We start from the raw sequence: 26,412 nt of genomic DNA on the forward strand, positions 1-26,412 counted from the left end.
CGGTTCTTTTAGATTTCTACTACTTACTGTAAGTGACAGCAACATAAGAGAAAAAACATTTATGGCTCATTCTACTCCGGAAAAAAAACTTACTTCTTATTTGTATGTGTTTATATATATTTTAAATTTTCTCGTGGTCATTTAAGAAGCTTTCCAAGGTGTTGAATATATAAGCTTTATAGAAATCTAATATAAAAAAATACTAGTTTGCTACCACAACTTTCTGAAGCTATATCGGCTCTCAAGCAGTGGTGTCACTCATGGCCCTAAAACTGCCGCATTACACCCAAATCCCTTCCACAGCACTAACCTCACTACAAGGGTATTTGGGAAAACTCCCTTACACACTATGGGCAAACTGGATACCACCATCAACAAATCCCACTATTGGGCATTTCACCAGGCTAGAGACTTTGCTCAAGCAGCTCTTATGCCCAACAGCAGTGGAGGCAGCAACCTGAAAGGGAGCCAAGGCTATGTGCCTCTCCCTCATGCTTACACCTGCCGCTACTTCCTTAGCTACACGAGAGCAGGGGCTGGGAAGTTTTGACGAATCACTCGTTAGTTTAGAAGAAGTTGATATATGTGAACATTATGGAAATGCATTAATTTATATGCATAATTAACTTTTGCTCATGGCTGTTAAATGTTCTAGAATTTGAAAGCCAGCTAAATCCTTGAAACAGAAGTTTTACCTGATGGTACCAGAGAGGTATACTGACAACCCTAAGGATCCTGATTGTTGCTCTATACAACTGCTCTTCTTTTCTTGGCACCTGTCTCGATAAATCAGCCTTCTAAAGTTGGACACACAGGAGTATGCTTAACTGAGCAGGATAATGTGCACATACACTGCTAATTATTTGATAAATCTGTTGAAGTGAGACTCAGGCTTGAGTTGTGTCCACAGTCCCTTCCTCACAAAGCTGCTCCCATTTTCCAATTGTCACCAGGTCTGGTCATGTGGTATTGATGACAGGATTTATGGTCACTAGTTTGATATATCTGACCAATGAGAGCAGCTAAGTGAGCAAGGAACCTAGACATGAGTCTCACTACAAAAACCGTTGGACACAGGCTCATTTTAAGAATATGTTAATGGTAATTTTTAAATGGTACTGAACAAGCTATCCAAGAGCACATGTGAATATTATTGTTAGATATTGCTATGGGTGATTTACTAGTGGTTTAGTATGTGGCTGTCACTCACATCCATTGAGAGAAGCATCATATCCTGCAGTGTGCAGGCCCTCTTTACTGCCGGCTGAGCTGCGTGGCGGCGTCCAGGGGTCAGCATACGATCGAGCCTTCATTTCCTCCTTTAAGATCAATCTGCCGATGCTGCCCTGCAGCTAAAAGGTAACAATCAATATTGTAGCTTCACTCACTGTGCTGTTGAGATACTTCAGAAAGAAAGTCAGTGATCATTGGAAAGGATGTAAATGGCTGTAAAATGTAAAGTATACGAAAACAAATATATACACCGAGCTAATGCTGTATTGTCACATGGCACAGAAGTGAAAAAAAAAATAATAAAAAAAAATAATTAAGAGTAATAAAATAAATAACAACATTTATTTCTTATTTCAGGTTATGAAACCTTTATACCAACTTTGAATGGATGGACTACAAACTGCTCTAATATTAGCCCCTGCTCTATAAAATCAGTGCTATAAAAGTCAGAAGCATATGGAGGGAGACAGGGGCGTAGCAATAGGGGGTGCAGAGGTAGCGACCGCATCGGGGCCAGAGGGGCCCTGAAGGGCTCTCCCTCAACTACATTATTAGCCCTCTACTGGTCCTATGCTCATAATAATAACTTCTATAGATTCTGTGAATAGTAGTAATCACTAACACACAGTTCCCCATCACCTTCTTGCTCCTCTGACACTGTAGTTGCCATTAGCAGGTTTTGGTGCGCCGCATCAATTGTTATGTATAGAGTGCTTGGGGGGCACCAATGTAAAACTTGCATCAGGGCCCACAGCTCCTTAGCTACGCCACTGGAGGGAGACCACCATATTTATTCCTTTTTAAACAATACCTGTTGCCTGGCATACTGCTGATCTTTCATGTATCAGTAGTGTCTGATTCAAACACCTGAAACAACCATGCAGCAAACATCTGATCTGTATGTTTGTTAAGGGTCTATGGCTATAAGTATTGAATGTAGAGTGTTAGCAGGGCAGCCAGGCAATATCCATTGCTTAAAGTGAACCTGAGGTGAGCATTATTTGGAGGATGCCATATTTATTTCCCTTTAAGCAATAGCAGTTTCCTTGCTGTCCTGTTGGATCTTCTGGCATACTTTCAGCCTTAGACCCTGAACAAGCATGCAGCAGATCAGGTGTTTCTGACACTATTGTCAGATCTGACAAGATTAGCTGCATGCTTGTTTCTGGTGCACTACTGCAGTCAAATAGATCAGCGGGGCTGCCAGGCAACTAGTATTGTTTGTAAGGAAATGGCATCCTCCGTATCCCTCTCACAAACCCAAGTACACCATTAAAGGACACCTGAAGTGAGAAGAATATGGAGGTTCCCATATATATTTCCTTTTAAACAATATCAGTTGCCTGGTACCCCAGCAGGTCTATTTGACTGCAGTAGTGTCTGAATCACACCAGAAACAAGCATGTGGCTAATCTTCTCAGATCTAACAATAATGTCAGAAACACCTTATCTGCACGCTTGTTCAGGGTCTATGGCTAAATGTCTTAGAGGCAGACCAGCCAAAAAGCAGGATAGCCAGATAACCAAATAGCATAGATTGCTTAAAAGGAAATACATTAGGCATCATCCATATCCCTCTAGCTTCAGTTGTTTTTTAAATGTGTACCCTAAAGCAGGTCTCATGTGCTACAACTATTATAAGGAATATCTTTTGAAGCATAGCATAGTTTGCGTAATGGCTGGTATAATTTACGTGCAGTATCTGCACAGGTAACTTTTAGGCAATTTTCAGTGAGGACACACCAAAAGTGTGTTTGTTAACAAATGGTTGCTCCTCTAGGGCTTGTCTTAGCTCTGGGGAAGGGGGAGTCACTCTATTAAGGCCTTATTAAACCCAACATTGAACAAAGCAAATTCTAAAAGGAATTACAATGATAGGTGAATATAAGCATGTATGCTAGGTATGCACCTCATACAATACAGATTTCATGGGCAAAATACGATTTCAAAATGCTATTTCTTGCCACAAGCAGCCAGATGGTGGGCCAATTAGGTGTAACCACGTAACACTCAGTCAGGGCTGGAACAAGGTAATCCTGCACCCATGGCACAGACCCCAAACTGTATCCCCTTCCTTCTCGCCATAGCAAGCGCCAGTACCACTCTGTCCCCAAGTGAAAGGCGTGCCCACTTTAGTCTTATTCTAGAGCAGGATCACCCACCAAGCAACCTAGGCAGGTGCCTGGAGCCTAGCAGGTGTCAAGGGGCCCACCTGCCACCTTCTTTGAAGTCTCTCCATTTCAGCTTACCAAAAGGACCACAAGGGGGTGGCAAATCTACTACCTTACCTAGGGTGCATTACTTCTTAATCCATCTCTGTCCCCTACTCCCCATCCCCAGCAAGTGTAGCTACCACTCTTCCCCATACAAGTATGGGCAGCTCTACCCCTCAGCAAGTGCAGCTATTTCTTCCCCTGTAACAAGTACTGATAACACCTCCCTCATAACAAGTGTGGCAGTATCACTACCCTCCCCTTACATAAAATGTGTCCATCATTATTCCCCCACCTTCCTATAGCAAGTGTGTAAAGTAAAACTCTCTTCCCACGGTGCACCCCCCAACCCACCCTATAGCAAGAGTAGCTACTATGACTTTCCACACACTTTCACCCCCATAGCAAGTTCACCCAATGTAACCGCCACCCAGCACCACATACCTCCTAACAAGCTGTCATAGCCCTCCAGTCTCCGCCTTCCCGTATGCAGAGCAGCGCAGCAGTGTAATACATGCACCAGCACTGTGTCGCTTCACCATTCACCTCCTATTCATAGAAGTCAGCAGTCACCCAGTGTTACTTCCATATGGCTTCTGAGTGTTCTTACATGAAGCACACATGAGCCACATACAGTGGACTGCTTCTGACTGCTATTAGGGATGGTCAATGAGATGCTAATAATTTGAACGTTCAGCCGCCTCAGCTGACTTTAATCATGCGTGTGTGCTGAGCAAGTCCTTATACATGGCAATGTGCTGAGTGGGCAACCTCTGGACTATAGTGACCGCGGAACGAGTCCCCAGCCCTGACCAATGCTTGGCTAGAGTTGGCGACTGGTGGGCTATCACGGGAGAAAAACACTTCAGTGTATTTCATGCTGAAACAAACATATATCTAATAGAATTGGAGTAAAATGTATACAGATCTTCACGTGTTCCAGTAGGCTTGCTGGCTACAGCTGAAGATGTGTGGGCTCCAGACTGCAGCTGGCAGATCAGTAAATGTTTATTTATTCAATGTTACGTAACAGTGTTAAGAAGAGTTTTGTATGTTATTTTTACGCGTATGTCAGTCTGGGAAGCTGCATAAACAAACTAACGCTGTCTTCCACGAGATGCTGCATATATAACCATTCTCTGAACTGTAAAACGTATTATTATAACCCAGGAACCATTGGAAAATAACAATAAGAATTAATGAAATCGGTCACCCCCAGGTTTTACAATAGAAATAAGACACCCATGCTCATTCCTCCCATCCTTAAAGTGAACCCGAGGTGACAGTGATATGGGGGCTGCCATATTTGTTCCCTTCTAAGCAATACCAGTTGCCTGGCAGCCCTGCTGGTCTATTTGGCTGCAGTAGTCTGAATCACACCAGAAACAAGCATGCAGCTAATCTTGTCAGATCTGACAATTATGTCAGAAGAAACACCTGATTTGCATGTGCTTGCAGGGTCTATGGGTAAAAGTATTAGAGGCAGAGGATCAGCAGGACTGCCAGGCAACTGGTATTATTTAACATGAAATAAATATGGCAGCCTCCTTATAACTCTCACTTCGGGTTCATTTTAAGTCTCACACGTACCATGTAGGCCGGCACGGAACCCGGGCACGATCTCTCAGCCGACATTGCAGGACTGACGCAGGGCTGAGACAAGGTTCTCCAGCCCCAGAGGCAGAGAATCCAAAGTGTGCCCCCCCCCTTCCCCCTCATTGTGCCTGGCCCAGTAAAGATAGCAAATGTGTCCCTAGTTAAGTAGGTTATGTGTTTACAATTGCTTTAAAATGGTCTCATTTTAGAAGGTGACCTTTAAAAATAAAAATGTAGATGTACCCCACTATGAGCATTTGATATCAGTTCCACTTTTAGGATGACTTGTCTACCAAAATAATTGTAAGAGACAAGTGCAGCTATGCATAAGTTAATACATAAACCAATGCTTGGCAAATTATTTTTGAGTATTTTTTGTCCCCTTGGCTGCAATGCCAGTGGCACAGGAACAGAATCACAGACACTAGTGCAAAGTTATATATATAACTGTTGGCTAACATGGTTACAAGCACTAAACTGTTGGATAACATGGTTACACTGTTGGATAACATGGTTACAAGCACTAAAACTTGCTTTCCATAGACTGGGGCAGTGTGCAAGAGGTAAGCACTGGGAGGGGAACAGTTTGTGTATAAAAATAGAGATGATCATTACCACTGTACCACCAATAGCAGCTGTGAAACAAGGTCTGTAAGTAGGCCCTTGTGGCCGGAAATCGAGCCCAGTCGCAGCCTCTACATTCCTTTTGATTGGCCACTGCATGCCAGAAAAGACACATAAACCCTGTGCCATTTCCCTCACTCCTGGTCCTGTACTGGGGGGCAGAGCTGGCTAAGACTTTTATTCAAATCATTAGACTAATATGCATAAACCAGTTTGACAGAAACCATACATTTATACAGGTGGGACCAGAAATTTGCACAAGCTAATTACATTAAGGAATTGAAGAGAATTAATTCTGCCACTAGCTGATTGTCCGTTACCAACCCTGGTTAGCTCATGCAAATCTCAATCCATCCCTATAAATCTCCAGTTTCTGTTGAAGTGGAATGGCATAAACAGTGAATTGTATTGCTGGCTAGCTGGAAGGCATTTTCATGCCACATTACTTTACTGGTGTGATAAGATAGGCTGACTGTGATGTCACCATGGCAGCCCACACAAGACTCCTTCCTCCCTCTACAGGCGTTGAGCTCCAGTCCTTGAGATATCCATGCCAGAGTTTAGGATGGACTGAGAAATTAACAAAGCTGTTCTACTTGATGACCCACACCTTTCCTGATTTAGTCCCATCAGTTAATTTGAGCTGTGCCAAAAATGTGTGAGGACCTCGGCCCTTGAGGACTGGAGCTGGATATCACTGCTGTACAATATGACTTTAAAGATCTTGGACATGCCCATTGTTGGCTTGTGGGGTGAAGCAGAGTGTGATATCACCCCAATGTCACTTCTTCCCTGATATACCATAAAAGCAGAATCATACCACATCTAGGAAAGGTCACTTTTACAGGGTTTTTGAGGTTTTGTACATTTTAAAGCAATACTGAAGCCTCCAGAAAAAAAAGCCAGATACTCCCTTATGGAGAGGGAAGGCTCTGGATTTCATAGAGCCTTCCCAGTCTTCTCCCAGTGTCCTCGTTCCAGCGCTGTGTTCAAATCTGCAGCCTCCAGGAGCCTTCAAAGATGGGCAGCTACGTACTGCGCATATGTGAGTACTCATGCCCAGTACAGAGCCACCAGTGGCGTAGCTAAGGAGCTGTGGGCCCCGATGCAAGTCTTACAATGGGGCCCCTCAAGCACTCTATACATAACAATTGATACGGCGCACCAAAACCTGCCAATGGTAACTACAATGTCAGAGGAGCAAGAAGGGGATGGGGAACAGCTTGTTAATGATTACCACTATTCAAAGCTATCTATAGAAGTGATTATTATGAGCACAGGACCAATAGAGAGCTAATACTGTAGTTGAGGGAGGGCCCTTCGGGGCCCCTCTGGCCCCAGGGCCCCGATGCGGTTGCTACCGCTGCACCCCCTATTGCTACGCCCCTGAGAGCCACCCATATTCGGAAGCACTTGAGGACACAAGTGCTTCCAAAGCCATCTGAGGTTCCTTGGAGGTGGATTCAACCAGATGGTAGAATAACTTTAACAAAGGTGACAGTGCTGGAACAAGGACCCTGAAAGAGGACTGGGAAGACTCTATGACAGTCTTTCTCAACCTTTTTACCTTGGAGGAACCCTTCAACTAATTTTTGGATTTTAGGGAATCCCTACATTAGCAGAGGTGACGTGATTTATTTTCTAGTAAGATTTTTCATTAAAAATGGGTGATGGTGAGGCTAAACACTTATTATAATATTTTCCCATTCCATATTTCTCCTTTTCAGAATACCAATTTCACTACTCCATCATTGCACTCCCCATTATAGTTGCCCAGTGTTAGGGCCGGTTCACACTCGGCGCTTTGAGCGCCACTTGCCCGCGATTGCATTCAGCTCCGTGATCATGATTTCCAGGCAAAATGTTGTGATTCAGCGTGATGTGCACTTGTGATTCCCATTCAATAGAACGAGAATCACAGTGCAATCGCTCCCGAAACACTGCATGCAGCGCAACTGCGATTGATCGCCAGCGATCAGCAAAGCGCTGAAAAATCGCCCAGTGTGAACTAGCCCTTAGGGTTTTCTCTTTTTCCTCTCCTTTCCTCTCTATCTGCTATACAAATATCCTTCGTTCTGGCATCCCATGTTTATTCATTACCAAGGTAATGTGTCATAACTGTCACCGGGCCAATGCACCAGTGATGAACAAGTAGGGAAGCTAGAATTCAGGATGGGCAGAAAATGAATGAAGAGGACTTTGAGAAACTAGGGACATAATTGTGAAACTTTCTCAACCTGCCAGGTGAGGCACCTCACCTCAAAGGGTAAAAATACCAAGGAACCCCTGCAAAGTTCTCAAGGAACCCAGGGGTTCCAGTGAACCCTGGTTGAGAAACCCGGCTCTATGAGATCCAGAGCCTTCCTTCTCAATAGGTGAGTATCTGACTGTTTTTTTAAAAAGTCACTTCAGTGTTACTACAGCTTGTTTCTAAATGGGGTTGACATAGCATTATAACATGTAATCCTGGGGTTAGACTAAGTATTTGTTCATTTACTCACAGAGCACACTACAAAACTGCTCCTCTATTGATCTTTCTTTAAAAAAAGGTAAAATGGATAAAATCTAGACTGTCACCAAGGGGAATAAAGTGTAAACAAAGCCTTCTCTTGTGCTGGCTGCAATATGAAATACATGTGTTCCACTTGTTAACTCTAAAGGCACCTTGTGCATGCTGCGATCAAAGCCGTCTTCCTCTCCTCCTGAGGAGAATCTTCGCGCTCGAGGCACTGTAGAACAAAAGAAATGGCGTCAAATAAGTCTTTATTGTCAGTGTTTTAGCACAATGCAGAATAATAGCATGACTAAGAACGCAGTGACTTTCAGGCATTGTATAGCAGACAACAGCTCCAGGCAGTACCAGTCATAACAAAGTATAAGAATGGTTTGTTCCAATCAATGCAGTGGGGTTTTTTTTACGTATTTTTCCTTTGGTGTAATGATGCAGCAGGGAAACAGCCTGTTCCCATTCCAGTATATGCAGCAAGACATACATTGAATGATGCTTTGCAGCAGATAAATTAAACAAACACACACTACAAGCATCTAAACTGACCGCATCATCTCATGTCAATATCAGGACAGGCAGAACCCTGCTTATTGTGATGTAGTCCAAGGCCCTTATTCAATTCAATCTTTTTCCTAAGTTTCTTCCTACGTGAGATTTTCCCATTTAATCAATAAAATGCCTTTAAGCCACCAGTAATACTAAGAATAATTTTGACTGTACTTTTTTACCTACATTTTGGTACTTTTTCAATTGCAGAATTCTGAGTTATTTAAAACAGAAGATAAAAAATTATCTCCTAGGAGAAAACTTGGGAGAAAAAGTGAATTGAATAAGAGTCCAAGGGCCTCTACGGCAAGGCTTTTCAACCTGTGGTACACGTACCACCGGTGGTACTTTGCTGTTGGCCAGGTGGTACACACCAGGTTTGCCTGCCACTTTATTGCCCGCATGCCACTTGTCCTGTCCTGCCTCCACAAAGTTTGGCTCCTCCTCCCTCGCGCCTTGCTGTGCTGCTCTGCAGCATACTTCAGACCTCAGATCAGGGGGGAAGAGACAGCCAGGCAAATAGTGCACAGTAATGGCGCAGATATAGAAAGGGACATCACTGCTCACTTCCTGTATTTGAAGTATACGCGCCGTCACCATGCATCGTTTGCCTGACTGTCACTTCTCTGCGGCTGGCTAACCGATGATCTGAGGTGTGAACTATTCCGCAGGGCAGCGCAGCAAGAAGTGAGCAAGGGGGGAGCCGAACTTTGTGGTGAGTCACTGCCTAGCTCTCAGCTCTCTGATGGTGGGACTAGGCCACCTATAATTATGCAGGGGGGGGGGGGGGCGGGGGTGAGCACTATAATAACAGTGCAGGAGATTTGGGCGCAGCCGGCGCCATCATAGGCCAAAATAGGAATTACGGCTATAGCGGCGCACAGTCAGTAACTTCGGCGCCATCATAAGACAGTGCTGAAGTTGCTTTTAAAACACTGCAATTCAGCTTCCAGCAATAGCCGTATACCAGCTGTATCATGCGCCCAAGTCTCCTGGCGGCCAGTTCATATGTATGCGTGTGTGTGTGGGGGGGGGGGGGGGAAGAGAGGAACTAGCAAGGCTACCAATATTGGCAATCTACCTACAGATTGCCAATACTGACAATATGTAGGCTTGCAATCTAATTGTAGTCGTTTTCCCCACCAATGCCCCCTACTTTTCCCCTCCCATATGCCCTCTTCTTTTCTTAAAGTGTACCTGTAAAAAAAAAAAGTGCCCCAGGAGGTACTTTCCTCAGGGAAGGGGAGGCCTTTGTATCCTAAAGAGGTTTCCCCCTTCCTCCACAGTAGATGGGATCCAGCTCTGGGAGCCCCAAAGTTCTCCTTGTCGGTGTGTGCGCATGCGCAGTAGTATTTGTTTTCCTTGACTGCAGTGCTTGAGTTTCGGTCTTCTTTAAAGAGGTTCTGAGGGATTCTAAAAATCAATCAAACAAGCTGACACTTATCTGGGGATTCTATTGGCCCCCTGCAGCTGTAATGTCCCGTGCTGTCCTCCTACGATGCTCCGTTTCCCTCCGCCAATCCCGGTTTAATATTCGTCTAAACAGACGAATAATGTTAGCTCCTGCTCGCGTCATCGGGAGCTTACTGCACAGCCGCAGTGTAATAACTCGTGTGATTACACTGGGACCGGCGACGTGAACGGAGCATCGGAAGAGGACGGCGTGGGACATTAACGCTGCAGGGGGCCGATAGAAGCCCCATGTGTCAGCTTGTTTGATTCCTAGGATGCAAAAGAACTCCTTTTAAGTGAGAAGAATACGGTGGCTGCTATATTAATTTCCTTTCAAACTGAGTTGACTGGCAGCCCTGCTGATCTATGTCTCTGCAGATGTGTCTGAATCACACCAGAAATAAGCATGCAACTAACCTTGTCAGATCTGACAATAATGTCAGAAACACCTGATCTGCATGTGCTTGTTCAGGAGCTGTGGCTAAAAGTATTAGAGGCAGAGGATCAGCATGATAGCCAGGTAACTGGCATTGCTTAAAAGGAAATAAATATGGCAGCCTCAATATGCCTTTCACTTAATTTCTCCTTCAACTGCTCACTTTTTTCACTGTAGTGGTCCTTTAAACCAGAGGTCCCCAACCTGGGGGCCTCGGCCCCCCGGTGGTCCATGAGCAGATTTCTGGGGGGCCGCGGTGGATCTGGCCTTTCTCCCTCTCTCTCCCCTCGCCGCTCCTGTTACCTTATGCGGGCGGCCGCTTTCTTCCTTATATTCCCCATAGCCCCTCTCCTCTTTGAAGCATCTCGTACAGCAGCACTTCCTGTGCGGCTGCTGTAAGGAGGGAAGGAGACGGGGCAGCGTTCCCATGGTAACGGCGATCGCCGCTACAGGAAGCTGCTCCCTTCCCTTCCTTACAGCAGCCGCGCGGTAAGCGCTGCTGTAATACGAGATGCTGTAAGAGGAGAGGAGCTATGGGGAATATAAGGAAGCGACCGCCCGCTCATAAGGTAACAGGAGCGGCGGCCGCGGGGGGGGGGGGGTGTTGGGGGGTCTGAAGGGCACCTCTCCTAGACACACTGGGGCAGCTATACTGGGGTAACTACTGGAGACTCTGGGCTAACTGCTGGCGACACTGGGGCAGCTATACTGGGCTAACTACTGGCGACACTGGGGCAGCTACACTGGGCTAACTACTGGCTACACTGGGCTAACTACTGGCGACACTGGGGCAGCTATACTGGGCTAACTACTGGCTACACTGGGCTAACTACTGGTGGCACTGGGGCAGCTATACTGGGGTAACTACTGGCTACACTGGGCTAACTACTGGCGACACTGGGGCAGCTATATTGGGCTAACTACTGGCTACACTGGGCTAACTACTGGCGACACTGGGGCAGCTATACTGGGCTAACTACTGGCTACACTGGGCTAACTACTGGCAACACTGGGGCAGCTATACTGGGGTAATTACTGGCTACACTGGGCTAACTACTGGTGACACTGGGGCAGCTATACTGGGGTAACTACTGGCTACACTGGGCTAACTGTACTGGCGACACTGGGGCAGCTGTACTGGGCTAACTATACTTGCTATTCTGGGCTAACTGTACTTGCTATTCTGGGCTAACTGTACTTGCTATACTGTGGTAACTGTACTTGCTATACTGGGCTAACTATACTTGCTATACTGTGGAATCTGGGAAAAAAGCGGGGGCTGCCGCCGCCACTAGCCATGCCCCCCCCCCCCCCCCCCCCGGGGAAAATTTTGGTCGGGATAGTGGGCCCCGGGCTCAAAAAGGTTGGGGACCCCTGCTTTAAAAAAATGAAATTTGACAGTTGGAAAATTAGTTTAAATAAGACAGTTAGAAAAGGGCAGTTGAAATTTGGCAGTTGAAAAATGGCAGTTAGAAAATGGCAGTTGGAAAATGACCGTTGGAAAATGACAGTTGGAAAATGACAGTTGGAAAATGACAGTTGGAAAATGACAGTTGGAAAATGACAGAAAATGACAGTTGGAAAATGGCAGTTGAAAAATGACAGTTGGAAAATGGCAGTTGAAAAAATGACAGTTGGAAAATGGCAGTTGGAAAATGGCAGTTAAAATTTGACAGTTGGAAAAATAGCAGTTAAAAAATGACAGTTGGAAAATGGCAGTTAAAAGTTGAACGTCATTTTCCAACTGTCATTTTTTAACTGTCATTTTCCAACTGCCATTTTCCAACTGCCATTTTCAACTGCCATTTTTCAACTGCCATTTTTCAACTGCCATTTTTCAACTGCCATTTTTCAACTGCCATTTTTCAACTGTTGTTTTTTAACTGCCATTTTCCAACTGTCATATTGTAACTGCCATTTTCCAACTGTCATTTTTTAACTGTCATTTTCCAACTGTCAAATTTTAACTGCCATTTTCAAACTGCCATTTTCCAACTGTCATTTTCCAACTGCCATTTTCTAACTCTCATTTTTTTCAACTGTCAAATTTTAACTGTCATTTTCCAACTGCCATTTTCCAACTGCCATTTTCCAACTGCCAAATTTTAACTGTTGTTTTTTAACTGCCATTTTCCAACTGTCATATTGTAACTGCCATTTTCCAACTGTCATTTTTTAACTGCCATTTTCCAACTGTCAAATTGTAACTGCCATTTTCCAACTGCCATTTCCCAACTGTCATTTTCTAACTGTCATTTTTCAACTGCTTTTTTCCAACTGCCATTTTCCAACTGCCAAATTTTAACTGCCATTTCCAACTGTCATTTTTCAACTGCCATTTTCCAACTGTCATTTTTCAACTGCTTTTTTCCAACTGTTATTTTCCAACTGCCATTTTCTACCTGTCATTTTTCAACTGTCAAATTTTAACTGCCATTTTCCAACTGTCATTTTTCAACTGCCATTTTCTAACTGTCATTTTACAACTACCAAATTTTAACTGTTGTTTTTCAACTGTCATTTTTAAACTGCCATTTCTAAACTGTCATTTTCCAACAGCCAAATTTCAACTGTTTTTCGACTGCCATTATTTTCCAACAGTCATTTTTCAAGTTCCATTTTTCGACTATCCTTTTCCAATTGTTTCCTTCTTCCTTTCCTATTTTATTTATTTCGCAAACACAAGCCTTGAGATCCTCAGTGTTGAATGTTGATTTGCCACCTCATTTTGTGTTTTGGGGGCTAGATTTGCATCACGATTTGCACAATTTAAAACTGGCTATCTCTAACAGTGACAGGTGTCAGATCAGATATGGTGGCTGGAAAGTGCAATGGTTAAGGGCTCTGCCTCTGACGTAGGAGACCTGGGTTCAAATCTTGGCTCTTCCTATTGAGTAAGCCAGCACCTATTCCGTAAGGAGTTCCATGGGCAAGACACTCTAACACTGCTACTGCTACTGAGTGCGCTGTAGTGGCTGCCTCGCAGGCACTTTGAGTCCGACAGGAGAAAAGCGCTATACAAAAAAAGGAATTATTATATGGATAACTGTAGAGAGGGAGTGGAGGAAAAAGCCTGTTGGCTTTTTATCTTCTTATCTTGCTCCCAGTCTAATGACCCATTTATTGGCTTCAACTTTCATAGTGGTTCGTTCTCTTTCCAGGCTAGCAGCACTTTTAGCCACCTTTGAAACTTGTCCACACATTCTCTACCTTAGTGCTTGGTACTGGTGTTCCTCCACAATGGTGACCCTCTTTTTCTTGGGCTACTTCAAATGTATTTGTTTATTATGCATTGTGGTGATTTATTGTTGCTGAGTTGTTTTTCAGATGAACGTCCACTGTTTTTTATAAAGAGGTACTTTGTTGCTTTGGAATTTTGGATCATCTTAATTACAGAATGAATTACAGATCTGTCTGTACCATTTTTTTGGAGTGCCAACCATTTACTTTTCTTTACAAAAATGTATGGCACGTGTTTTGCTCTGCATGGCAGTATTAATTGAAATGAGACAGCAGTGTGTTGGCACAGAAATGCATGCAGCAGTATATTGTCAAAACACAGCACAGCACATGAGAGTCTGAGATATTACTGAAATAAGCTCAGCAATGCAGCAGTGCATCCTGACCTTCACGGTTGTTATCAAATTACCATTTTAAAGGACCACTATAGTGAAAAAGTAAGCAGTTAAAATCTTTCAGAACCAACATGTTTTGGACTAGTCGAGTTCCTCATTGGGGATACAACAATTTTCTTTGTTTTTTAAAATAATTTCCCAAATGGCAGTTGCTAAGTCTAACTGCCAAAATACGACAAGCCAGCGTCCCTACTCACTCGCACACTATTTTGGCAGTCAGACTTAATGGCCGTTCAGCAAATGCTTTTGAAAACAAAGGGAAACCCTGAGACTCCATTGTGAGGAGATGGACTAGTCCAAAACCTGTTGGTTCTGTCAGCTTTTGAAGCGGACCTAAACTGAGAGCTTCCTCTCTGCTCTAAGGAAATAAGCAACAGCATCATAACTTTAAAGAAAAACATTTCTTTGTTACAACTTACAGAAATCTTACAAAAACACTGCAGTGTTTACTTTCTCGTGTCGTAGGAACACAAAAGGGTTAACCTCCTGTGTTTACATATTAGCCCAAACTATGGCATAGAGTGGCACACCTGACAGCCCTAATTTACACTTGCTGTTTACTTGTTGATAAGGCCTAACTAGACAGGCTAATCTCTCTAGACCAGGGCTTTGCACCTGTGGTACACTTGCCACCGGTGGTACTTTGCTGTTGGCCAGGTGGTACACACCAGATTTGCCTGCCACTTTTTTGTCCACCTGCCACTTGTCCTGGTCCTGTCCTGCCTCCACAAAGTTTGGCTTCCCCTCCCTCGCTCCTAGCTGTGCTGCTTTGCAGCATACTTCAGACCTCAGATCAGTGGGGAAGAGACAGCCAGGCGAACGGTGCACAGTGATGGCGCAGATACAGAAAGTGACATCACTGCTCATTTGAAGTATACACGCCATCACTGTGCACCGCTTGCCTGGCTGTCTCTTCACTGCGGCTGGCTTACCAATGATCTGAGGTGTGAACTATTCCGCAGGGCAGCGCAGTAAGAAGTGAGCAAGGGGGAGCCGAACTTTGTGGTGAGTCACTGCCTAGCTCTCAGGTGGTGGGACCAGGCTACCTATAATTAACCTCCTTGGCCCGCGCAGGAGGTTTTCTCAGGCCCTGCTGGGCCGATTTGCTTAATTTTTTTTTTGTTGCACGCAGCTAGCACTTTGCTAGCTGCGTCAGCACACCGATCGCCGCCGCCCCGCGCTCGATCGCCGCTATCCGTCGCGCCGCGCCGCCCCCCCCAACCCCGTGCGCTGCCTGGCCAATCAGTGCCAGGCAGCGCTGAGGGGTGGATCAGGACTCCCAATGACGTCCCGACGTTGGTGACGTCATCCCGCCCCGTCGCCATGGCGATGGGGGAAGCCCTCCAGGAAATCCCGTTCTTTGAACGGGATTTCCTGATCGAAGCGGGCGGGGGGATGCCGCTGAGCAGCGGCTATCATGTAGCGAGCCCTGGGCTCGCTACATGATTTAAAAAAAAAAAACAACTGCTGCTCTGCCTCCTGGCGGAATTTTTTAGACCACAAGAGGGGTTAAAGGAATACTTAAGTGGAAAAAAAATGATCTTTACTCACCCGGGGCATCCCTCAGACCCCTGAAGCTGTATGGTGCCCTCGTAGCCCCGCTCCGATCGTCCTGTCCCCGCCGGCGGCCACTTCTGGGTTCGGCGACAGGCTGGGAACGCGGGTGATTCTCCGCGTTCCCAGCCGCTATATCACCCTCTATGCTGCTATAGCAGCATAGAGGGTGATATAGCGGCTGGGAACGCAGAGAATCACCCGCGTTCCCAGCCTGTCGCCGAACCCGGAAGTGGCCACCGGCGGGGACAGGACGATCGGAGTGGGGCTACGAGGGCACCATACAGCTTCAGGGGGCTGAGGGATGCCCCGGGTGAGTAAAGATCATTTTTTTTTCACTTAAAGGAGTACTATCGATTGAAACGACTTTTTTTTTTTGATACTCTATATTGGTGTACACATTACCACTAGTGCTAGGGGCACTTTATTTATTCACCCAGGTCTCTCTCCCTCTATCCCTGCTTAAAAATTCATTTCTCACACAGCTCATAGTAGTTTGGGTCACCCTGAGCTGCTTGGTTACTCTGTCACACAGCTCACAAATATATGTCACTGTGTCACTCACAGCATGCAGGAGACATGAGGAGAAATAGGCTGATCTGAGGTGGTAACAGGTAACTAAATAAGCTGTAATATTGCTGGAATATACCTAGCTATTGTGTTTACACTCAGACTGCTTGCCTGGCTGTCTGCTTGAGGTGATACACTCCAGGCTGCATCCACTTTACAAGCTGCTGAGAGGGGCAGACCACTGTTTACAATTAGCATTATTAGTATCTTTATCAGTCAAGAGAAGCAAAGATAATAAACACACATTGCTAGAATCTTTAACCCCTTACCACCATATCAACAAGATTCTTTCAGCAAGGTGATAATTAAACTATAAACTGAGGAGTTGATAGCAACTCCCCTGTGCAGACATGGTCTAGCCCTCTGGGAGCAGTCAGTATTAGATACATTTTGTATCCAACACTGACGCCAAAACTGACGAGGATTTTACAGCTGAGAGGAACAGCTGTGTGAGGAATCAAATTGCTTCTAGTACTTGCCCTGATGTGTGCTACAACATACAGCATTTAAAAATAAATGCATACATCGATAGTATTCCTTTAAGTATTCCTTGAAGCGTGTGTGTGTGTGGGGCGGGGTGGAACGGACAATATGTAGGCTAGCAATCGAATTGTAGTTTTTTTCCCCCACCAATGTCTCCTACTTTTCCCCTCTCAAATGCCTTTTTTTCTTAAAGTGTACCTTGTAAGAAAAAAGTGCCGAAGGGGGGGGGGGGGGGGAGGGTACTTACCTCAGGGAAGGGGAGGCCTTTGTATCCTAAAGAGGCTTACCCTTCCTCCTCAGTAGATGGGATCCAGTGCTGGGAGCCCCATAGTTCTCCTCATCGGTGTGTGCGCATGCGCAGTAGCTGCTCTGCATTCAGGCTCCAGCAGAAACAGCCAAGCCCGATCACATCCAATCTACTGTGCAGGCACACTGGTGGTACTTGAAAGTTTTCACGCAATAAAAGTGGTGCAATTAGTGGAAAGGTTGAAAAGCCCTGCTCTAGGGCAGCCTGCTAGAGGATTGTTGGGCATGCAGGCATGGCCTGATGACTCTCGGGGAACTTTGTCCATTAAAGTAATACGCCACTTGTGGAGTTGCTTTAGTTCGGCTCATATGCCACAAATTCTTACCTTTCTTACCTTATTTTTTGTGTACATGAACACACAATCAATCCTAAATGTGGACGCTCAGGCCCCATTTACACTATACATGGCCCGCCGTATTGCTGAAAACCTTTGCATCCCGTCGCAGAAGTAATGATAGCCCTATCCCATTGAATGCGGTGCATCAGGTTCTGCATGCAATGCGTTACCACCCAATGTGCATGTATACCCTGGAAGCGAGGCATGCTTTTAGGCTTTGTCCACATCTAAATCTACAATTGCTGAGGCCAGCGTTTTGCGATTTTGTGAGTGATTTATTTTTTCCCCTCCCAGCGATTACCTTTGCGCTACGATTTTTTGTAAAGCGCTTTTGGAGAGTGATTTCTTTTTCATTTCTGGGCGCAAGTCAGAAAGTGATCTCTTTGACCCGGAAAAGAATAAATACAATGCATTTATTCTTAAGAGCGCGAACGCAATTGCCGCATAAAGCGATTTTGTGAGCGTTTTGCGTTTTTCCTATACCTTCCAATGTAGTCAAATCGCCCTAAAAATTGTACAGGCAGCGCTTTGCTGAGCGGAAAGCAGACGAACCGCGCTGATATGAACTATCCCATAAGGATTCATTGCACAATCGATTTTAGGTCATTTTTTTTTTTAATCGCTGGCACTCAAAAAAACACTAAAAAAACCGCCCTAGGTGTGAACCTCAATGGAAGGTATGCCTCACTGATTTGGTGGCACCACAGCTATAATGCAAGGTGCGATTGTGAAAGATCGCACTACACCAAGCAGCAAAAGCAGCCTCATGGTTTCATTTTCATCTTTTTGTGATTTTGTTTGGATCTAAGAAACAATGGATCTTATAGATAAAAACACTAAAGTAGTCAGTGATTGAAAGGGAGTTTTCAAGTGCTGTTAATAAGTAAGTAAGTGATACGTGGGAAACTATTTACAGCAGTGCTTGGAACACCTAGACAAACTATTCATCCCAATGCAAAAAACATGTTTATTGATAGTTGTCAGTTAAAGCTAAAGCTTCCTGCTTTTGACGGCTTATTAATTATGCAGACTGAAAATATCTGTGCAGTCTGTACTGCAGAGTACTGAGAGTACTGTACTGCAGCTTGAAAAGAAGTGCAATTTGTTCCTACCATCAGTTTTGGAAATTCATAGCTGGCTAGAAATGGTAACAAATATTTTTAATAGAAGTATACTACAAAAAGATTTGTGCAGCACTAATACGTGTTCATAGTAGATTCCTAACCAGCTTTAGCCACACCTATTACACTACAAAAGTGGTTTTATGCTGCAAGTAAGAAACATACACTATATGTGCATTTTGACACTGACTGGAGGGATGCCGATTTGCAGTGCTAGTTTGTGAGGACATCTTAGTTCCATGGTAAACCTGCCAACAGTATAGAAAATGTTTGGTTGCTGGATATGCAACACACCCTTCTGAGCACCATATTACACTCATTTCATTTGATTGAAATAAAATACCACTATATTGACTTCACACACACACCTGCTGAACTGCACATGAATGAAGATGTAATAACATTCTAGAAATATCATTCTGGCCAATGTTCTCCAGAGAGACACTGTACTGGGGTGAACACTCCTTACTTTTTGGTGAGTACATCCAATACTCGGGCTCAGACTGGTAATACGGATCAGGGCTGTATGACGGGAGATATTTGGAGGACTGGACAAGATCGTCACTTGTTTTGCTTTTAGTTGCTTCATCAGGATCATCATCTGGAAAAACACAAGAGACAAACTGAAATAACAGAAGAGCCTTCAAAGCTTCAATAAGATCTTTAATAACTTAGCTTAGCAATCAGTTAAAGTAATAATCACATGCCTCATCCAATATCACTATTGACCCCTCAGCACCCGTAACTGTCAAATGAAGCAATAACATATTCCCTATACAGCTTCTAAAAACAAATGATCTTCTACACCCTGTCAATTCTAATCACTCACTGTGTTCTTACATAATAACTCTGGCTATTGACTAGCTTATATGTTCTTCATTCATCGTAATAAAACTGAATCCTTTCAGGGTTTTAGCTCTTCTGTACAATCGCAATTAGAACACTGCCTGTGCAGCAAATCGTCCTTCCCTACAGAGCATACTGTTGTAGTAGTATGCTTAGGGGAAAGGTATAACTGACAGACTAGAATTATAACTGAGCTGAAACTAGGCGGTGTTTTGTGCTGTGGATCTCCTATCTACAAGAAGGCAAAAATGAACCTTATTCATTAACAATCCATGATTGCCTTTTGAGAAAAATGTCATTGCTCTGTCCCCAGGATTCATCCCCTTTCATGTCCCCATTGCCCTTTGCTTTGGCCTTGCCTGTATGTACAGTATCTTGGTCCTGCCATTAAAGCTATTTTTGATTTGATTTGACCTAGTGGCGAAACCAGTGGCTCTGCTGATGGCAGGAAGGGGCTGGTACAGGAAGGGGCTGGGGGATCCTCATTTCCTACCCTGTAATATTGAGCTGACATTTAGAACATCACTTAAATCAGGCATGGGCAAACTCGGCCCTCCAGCTGTTACGGAACTACAAGCCCCACAATGCATTTTCCTTTATGAGAGTCATGACTATGGCTGTCAGACTCCTGCAATGCATTGTGGGACTTGTAGTTCCTTAACAGCTGGAGGGCCAAGTTTGCCCATGCCTGACTTACATGCACTAGACCAGTGCTTCTCATTTTATTGGTATGTACACCTTTTAAAACCCTGTACTCACCAAGTACCCCCTAGCATAGTAAACATTATCACAAGTACCCTTGATAAATATATATTTTTAATTGTAGTACATGATAATTGGTTCTAAACCATTTCCAAGCATTTGCCATTGCTTTTAATTAGCTAAAATACTGATTTGGTGTAGTTAAATAAGAGTTATAATTTTCTAAAACTCTAAATTTGTTTACAGGGTACCCAAACTGAAATGTGGCATAATGAGATAGACATGGGTATGTACAGTGCACCCACTGGTGCCCACAGACGTCTCCCTCACCCCAGCAGCAGCACGATAAGTACCTGTTTACATTTGTGTACCACTTTTTGCTACACTATTGCCTTTACCATTGTACACCTGTTGACATCCATTAAAGCTACAGTGCCAGACCAGCATTTTTCTTTTTGATGTTTATACCTTATATTTAACTCTTTTAGGCAGAGAAAGAAAAAAAGGAACACAGCATAGTTATTTGTGTGCTAGGCACTACACATACGCATGTCTATCTCATTATGTCACATTTCAGTTCGGGTATCCTTTAAGTATATCCAGAGAACCCCCTGGAACCATCAGAAGTACCCCCTGGGGTATGCGTACCACACGTTAAGAACCTAGGTACTAGACAATTTTATATGTACAATGACTCCTTCGAAATATGCACATTTTATTGCTTTGCAGCGTGAAATGAAGCAACACTTAAATACTTTTTATCAGCTGTATTTACTCAATGCAACTTATGAACTCCAATATAAAGACTAATAGTCACTCTCTAGGCTTGTTGAGATAGTTCTCTAGCAGCTTTGCACATCTAGACTGTGCAATATGTCCGAAGACATAACAACAAAAGTTGTTTAGGTGATACCTTTAACCCTCCTGGCAGTCTAGTAAAAACCGCCAGGGGGCAGCGCAGCAGGTTTTTTAAAATGTTTTTTTTAAAAAATCATGTAGTGAGCCCTGGGCATCCCCCCCATCCCCTTTGATCGCCTCCGGCGATCTGCGATCAGGAAATCCCGTTCAAAGAATGTTTTTTTTCCTAAAGGGCTTCCCCGTCGCCATGGCGACGGGCGGGATCGCGTCGTGACGTCATTGGGAGTCCTGATCCACCCCTCAGCGCTGCCTGGCGCTGATAGGCCAGGCTGCGCAGGGGGCTGAGGGGGGGGCAGGGCGGCGCGTCGGATAGCGGCGAATCGGCGCAGAGCGGTGGCGATCGGTATGCACACGCAGCTAGCAAAGTGCTAGCTGCGTGTAGCAAAAAAAAAAATTATGCAAATCAGCCCAGCAGGGCCTGAGAAATCCTCCTGCACGGCTTACCCCGAACACACCAGGAAGGTTAATGACTACGGTACAAGATTTATTTGCAAGCTTTCTAAACTTTAAGTTTCTTCTTCAGGCATGTTTCAGAACTGGATCAGAACCATGTGCAATACGTGTCAGCTTTCCTTTACAACATTATTCAAAACTGTAGTTAAAATAAAAAAATAAAAAAAACTGCTTATTTTTACAATTTTAATTGATACATTAATCAGTCATTGCCCCAAATATTTCGTCACTCTGATTTACATTCTGAAATTTATCACAGGTGACAAAATCTTTAGTCTTGCTCGGTGATCTCTGAGTAATGTTTGTTTACTGAGAGCTCTACACAGAGACTAAGATACTGCTTGCTTGGCATTTGGAAAAAGCCTTTATTTCCCACAATGCAATGCAGTTTACAGACAGGGAACTGTTAGGGCCATGGCCCTGACATCACACTGTGGGAGGGGTTTCAACACAATATCAGCCACACAGAACCCCTGGATTGGTGCAGAGATAGCTATTTTTATGCTGAATCCAAATGATTACAATACATCAAAGGTGGCAGCCAATTAGACTGGTGTGCAATGGAGAAGCTGATTACAACTATTTTTTAAAAACGGGCTCTAGGTCTGTGTTTAAACCCCGCCTCCCTCCACTCCCTTTCATCCTCCTGTGACCGCCGCCACCGCCGCGCATGTGCGCCGGCGGGCGCCCGCCCCCCTGCCTGTCCTGCTCCCGTCCAACGGCTGTCCCTGCGGCACATGCGCAGTAGCACGCAGGGACACACACACGGACATGGGACGCAGAGACAAAGGGGTTTTATTATAGAGGATTAGAGCTGTCAGTAGAGATATGAGGTGTGCAGATGCAGAGCAGGGAAATGCTAGATAATAGGTTGCAGTTTGTGAGGGTGAGTAAATATGTTAGTAACCAGTAGGACATCAGCCATATTTTGTAGAGAGAATTGGAATAAGTCTCTTACTTACATGATGGTAGAGAGCCGGCCCAGCGTTAGCCAAGGGAGAGAAGGAAGAAAAGACAAACCATAACACAACTTATAGTTATCTGGAGTTGTACCTTCCTGACCTCTAAACACCACAGTTGTTCTATATACACTACCACACTCTGTACATAGCACACACTATAAAAGCAAACGTTGCTTGTTACCCATACAATCTACACATGCTGGAAGTACAACACACCAACAGACTTTGTAACAATCTGAATATTTCACAAGCTTAGCAAGAATGCTTCCTCTTTACTGACGCCACAACAAAGAGGATTACAATATAGCATGCTTCTGAATGGCCCCAGTTTCAGCCTCTACGATGTGATCATGCTTGGCAAAACTGGTTGAGGTTTTTGCTTTTGCATGCTTGCTAAGGTGTGTATCCGAAATACTTCTGAAGCCAAAGGATCAGGCATGCCAGACAACTGACATTTTTAAAAGGAAATAAAAATGGCAGCTTCCATACTTGCCTCCATTCAGTTGTTGCAGAACATTTTGAGAAGCTATACAGCACAGATGGATTAGGCAACCAAAGGAATGCAGACCCAGAAGCCTCTCATGTGCCTCTGCCACTTCATTCAGTAGTCGTCATAATAAGCTATCACAAAGAATTGTTTAAAGGACCACTCCAGCAAAAAAAGTAAGCTGTTAAAACCTCCTCATGAGGGATTCTCAGGGTTTTGTTTTCAAGAACAATTCCTGAACAGCAGTTTAACTGCCTAAATATTGAGATACCAACCAGCCTCCCTACTCACTTGCACACTATTTTAGCAGTTTGAGTTAGCAATCGCCCTTCAGGAAATGGTTTTGAAAACAAAGAAAACCCTGAGAATCCCCCATGAGGAGATGGACTAGTCCATAACCTCTTGGTTCTGACAGATTTTAAGTGTTTACTTTTTCGTTGGAGTGTTCCTTTAATAATAATAATAAAACATTTGATTTTATGCTGAATGTAGTGTGTCTTAAGACAAGGAATCAGATTTTAACTCAGTGACCTCAGATGGCCAATGGGTAACTACTGCCTGTTTTTTATAGATCAGTAGGTTATTTTCCCCTTTTCACTATTTCAGGGGTTGTGTATTTTCAATAATTGGGAGATCCTTCAAATACCACTTTTTTTGAGAGAAGGTCTGACTTTGGGACACAAATGCTGTAGTGTTTCTTTCTTCCTTATCTTTGACACTTTTGCCCCATTGCTATATTTAGCTATCCAAAAGAGCTTTTATACTGCAATGTAGGTTTAGGTCCAACCTCACAAATAATATCCTTTTTATACTGTAATGCTCTTATTCAGGGAAAAGTAGTGAGTGATAACAGGAAGGAGCAGCATAATTTAACAAGGAAAAGGTGTTTTGCTGATAAATTATTAACAGTATGTATAACTAGAGGTGTAGTGGGGGCACAGTGGCCTAGGGATCACCACAGCAACCATAGCCATTTCTATGGGGCTCATAGCCACTAGAGGGCGCCTGTTCCTGATTGCCATTATGCATTTTATATTTTATAGGTCCAAGGCAGGCCCGACCATGTCCCCAGCACTCTCCCCACCCCACCATTCATTGCAGAGAGGCGGCAGGTAAAAAAGGACTATTTTCCACCTGCCGTCTTACTGCGCATTGATATTGTTATCTACACTAAGTTACCGACACTAAGTAACCCAAGTTACTAAGTTTATAGTGCCGGCCGAGCCCAGAACAGGAACAGCACTGGATGTGGCCCTGCCCCTTCACTCGCGACCCCGCCCCTCCTGTCACAACACCACCTACTCTCCCACACGGCTCCACCCCCTATACTCTGATTACAGAGAGAACTCTGCTGCCAGCAGCCAGCCCAGGTCCACCTGCCTCCTGCCAACCACTTGAGCACAGCAGCCCATAATGTTTTTAATAAAGGCTGTGGTAAGTTTCTTTCAGTTAATAAGTGTCTAGTCTAAGTTATTCTTCTAGAATTGTGGAGCTGTCACCTATGGCTGCCTGCTGGCCATCTCTGCATACACTTATCTGCATAATACATGAAATCATGCCTCATTTTAACAGAGAATCATGCCTCATTTTAACAGAGAATGTTTGGCTGCAGTATGGCCGCCTGATAGAATTCCACGCTGCAAAAATCAATCAAAATTCAATCAGTCAGGCACGTGGGGCAATAGATTCCTGACAGATTCTATCAGAGTGATTCAATACACCAGGATTTGAACAGAAAAACTGATAAATGGGCCCATTTTGGCAAGTTACAGGGGAAAAAAAAAGGTTATGCAAATTAATTGGACCACTTTTTGCACAGAAATCCTGGGGAAATTGAATGCCAAGGAGGTTAATGAAAGGCAAACGGCCGTCGACTTTAGTGGTTAATAGCAAAGCCCCCTTACATGCTAGAAACATCAAATTTTCAAGGTATGTGGAGGACGACAGTGAGCAGAATAATTTTTTTTTACAAAAAGCCCTTATAGTTTTTGAGAAAATAGATTTGGGAAAAGTTATAATAGCCGACGACTTTAGCGGTTAATAGCAAAGCCCCCTTACATACTAGAAACAACAAATTTGCTTAGTATGTGAAGGAGGACAGTGGGTAAAAGAGGGAAATTTTCTTGAAAAAGACCTTATAGTTTTTGAGAAAATGGATTTTAAAATTTTTCTGCAGAGTGTGGGAAATGTTTTCCTGGCTGCCGACTTTAGCGGTTTACAGCAAAGCCCCCTTATGTGCTAGAAACACAAAATTTGCTGGGTATGTGGGGAGGAAAATGGGTACAAGAGGAATTTGTTTTTTCAAAACGACTATATCGTTTTGAGAAAATAGATTTTAAATTTCTTGTTCAGGGTGTGGGAAATGTTTCCCTGGCAGTCCACTTTAGCGGTTAATAGCAAAAACCCCTCACGTGCTAGAGACCTGTATGTAAATGTATTATTTTTTTTTATGTTCAGAGTGTGAAATTTTTTTTAAAAAAAATGACATGGGGTCCCCCCTCCTGAGCCTCTTTAACCCCAGGGGGGACCCCACATCATTTAAAAAATTTTTTCCCACACTCTGAACATTAAAAAAAATACATTTAAATACATCTTAATACATGATCTGTCATTTTAGCGCAGTGATTGCTATAGGCTGTTATTTTTTCCCTCTAAATTTTAAAATCGCTTTTCTCAAAAACTATAAGTTCTTTCTGAATTTTTTTCCTCTTATACCAAGTGTCCTTCTCCACATATGTAACAAATTTGGTGTTTGTCGCACATCAGGGGGCCTTTCCTATTAACCTATTAAGTCGGTGGGAAGGGAAACATTTCCCACACTCTGAATGAGAAATTTAAAATCCATTTTCTCAAAAACTATGAGGTATTTTTGAAAAAAAAAATCCTCTTGTACCCACTTTCCTCCTCCACATACTCAGCAAATTTGGTGTTTCTAGCATGTAAGGGGCCTTCACTATTAACCGCTGAAGTCGGCAGCCATTTTAACTTTTCCCAAATTGATTTTTTTTAAACTATAAGGACTTTTTGAAAAATTTGTCTTCTTGTACCCACTGTCCTCCACATAACCTGAAAATTTAGTGTTTCTACCACATAAGGCAGCTTTCCTATTAACCGCTAAAGTCGGCGGCCAGGGAAACATTTCCCACTCACCGAACAAAAATTTTAAAATCCATTTTCTCAAAAACTATAAGGTTGTTTTGAAAATAATTTCCCCTCTTGTATCTAATTTCCTCCTACACATACCCAGCAAATTTGATGTTTCTAGCATGTAAGGGGGCTTTGCCATTAATCACTGAAGTCGGAGGCCATTATAGCTTTTCCCAAATCGATTTTTTTCAAAAACTATAAGGTCTTCTTGAATTTTTTTCCCTGTTGTACCCACTGCTCTCCTCCACATATCCTGAAAATTTGGTGTTTCTAGCACATAA

At 43.8% G+C, this 26,412-nt stretch overlaps 1 protein-coding gene across 5 annotated transcripts in view; it reads right to left on the minus strand.

Annotated features, from left to right (window-relative positions):
* Window positions 1-26,412, minus strand: part of ABLIM3 (actin binding LIM protein family member 3) — a 345,645-nt gene that overhangs the window by 41,283 nt on the left and 277,950 nt on the right. For 4 of the 5 annotated variants that reach the window (XM_068277143.1, XM_068277142.1, XM_068277139.1 and 1 more), the window contains 3 exons: window positions 19,086-19,199; window positions 8,331-8,395; window positions 1,211-1,352 (listed from right to left, as the gene is read on the minus strand). In XM_068277143.1, coding sequence (XP_068133244.1) covers window positions 1,211-1,352; window positions 8,331-8,395; window positions 19,086-19,199 — 321 coding nt within the window. Of the gene's footprint in view, window positions 1-1,210; window positions 1,353-8,330; window positions 8,396-19,085; window positions 19,218-26,412 lie in introns of all 5 variants that reach the window. The other variant, XM_068277140.1, reaches the window with a different exon arrangement.

This window comes from Hyperolius riggenbachi, chromosome 3 (assembly GCF_040937935.1).
Source record: "Hyperolius riggenbachi isolate aHypRig1 chromosome 3, aHypRig1.pri, whole genome shotgun sequence".
NCBI lineage: Eukaryota > Metazoa > Chordata > Amphibia > Anura > Hyperoliidae > Hyperolius > Hyperolius riggenbachi.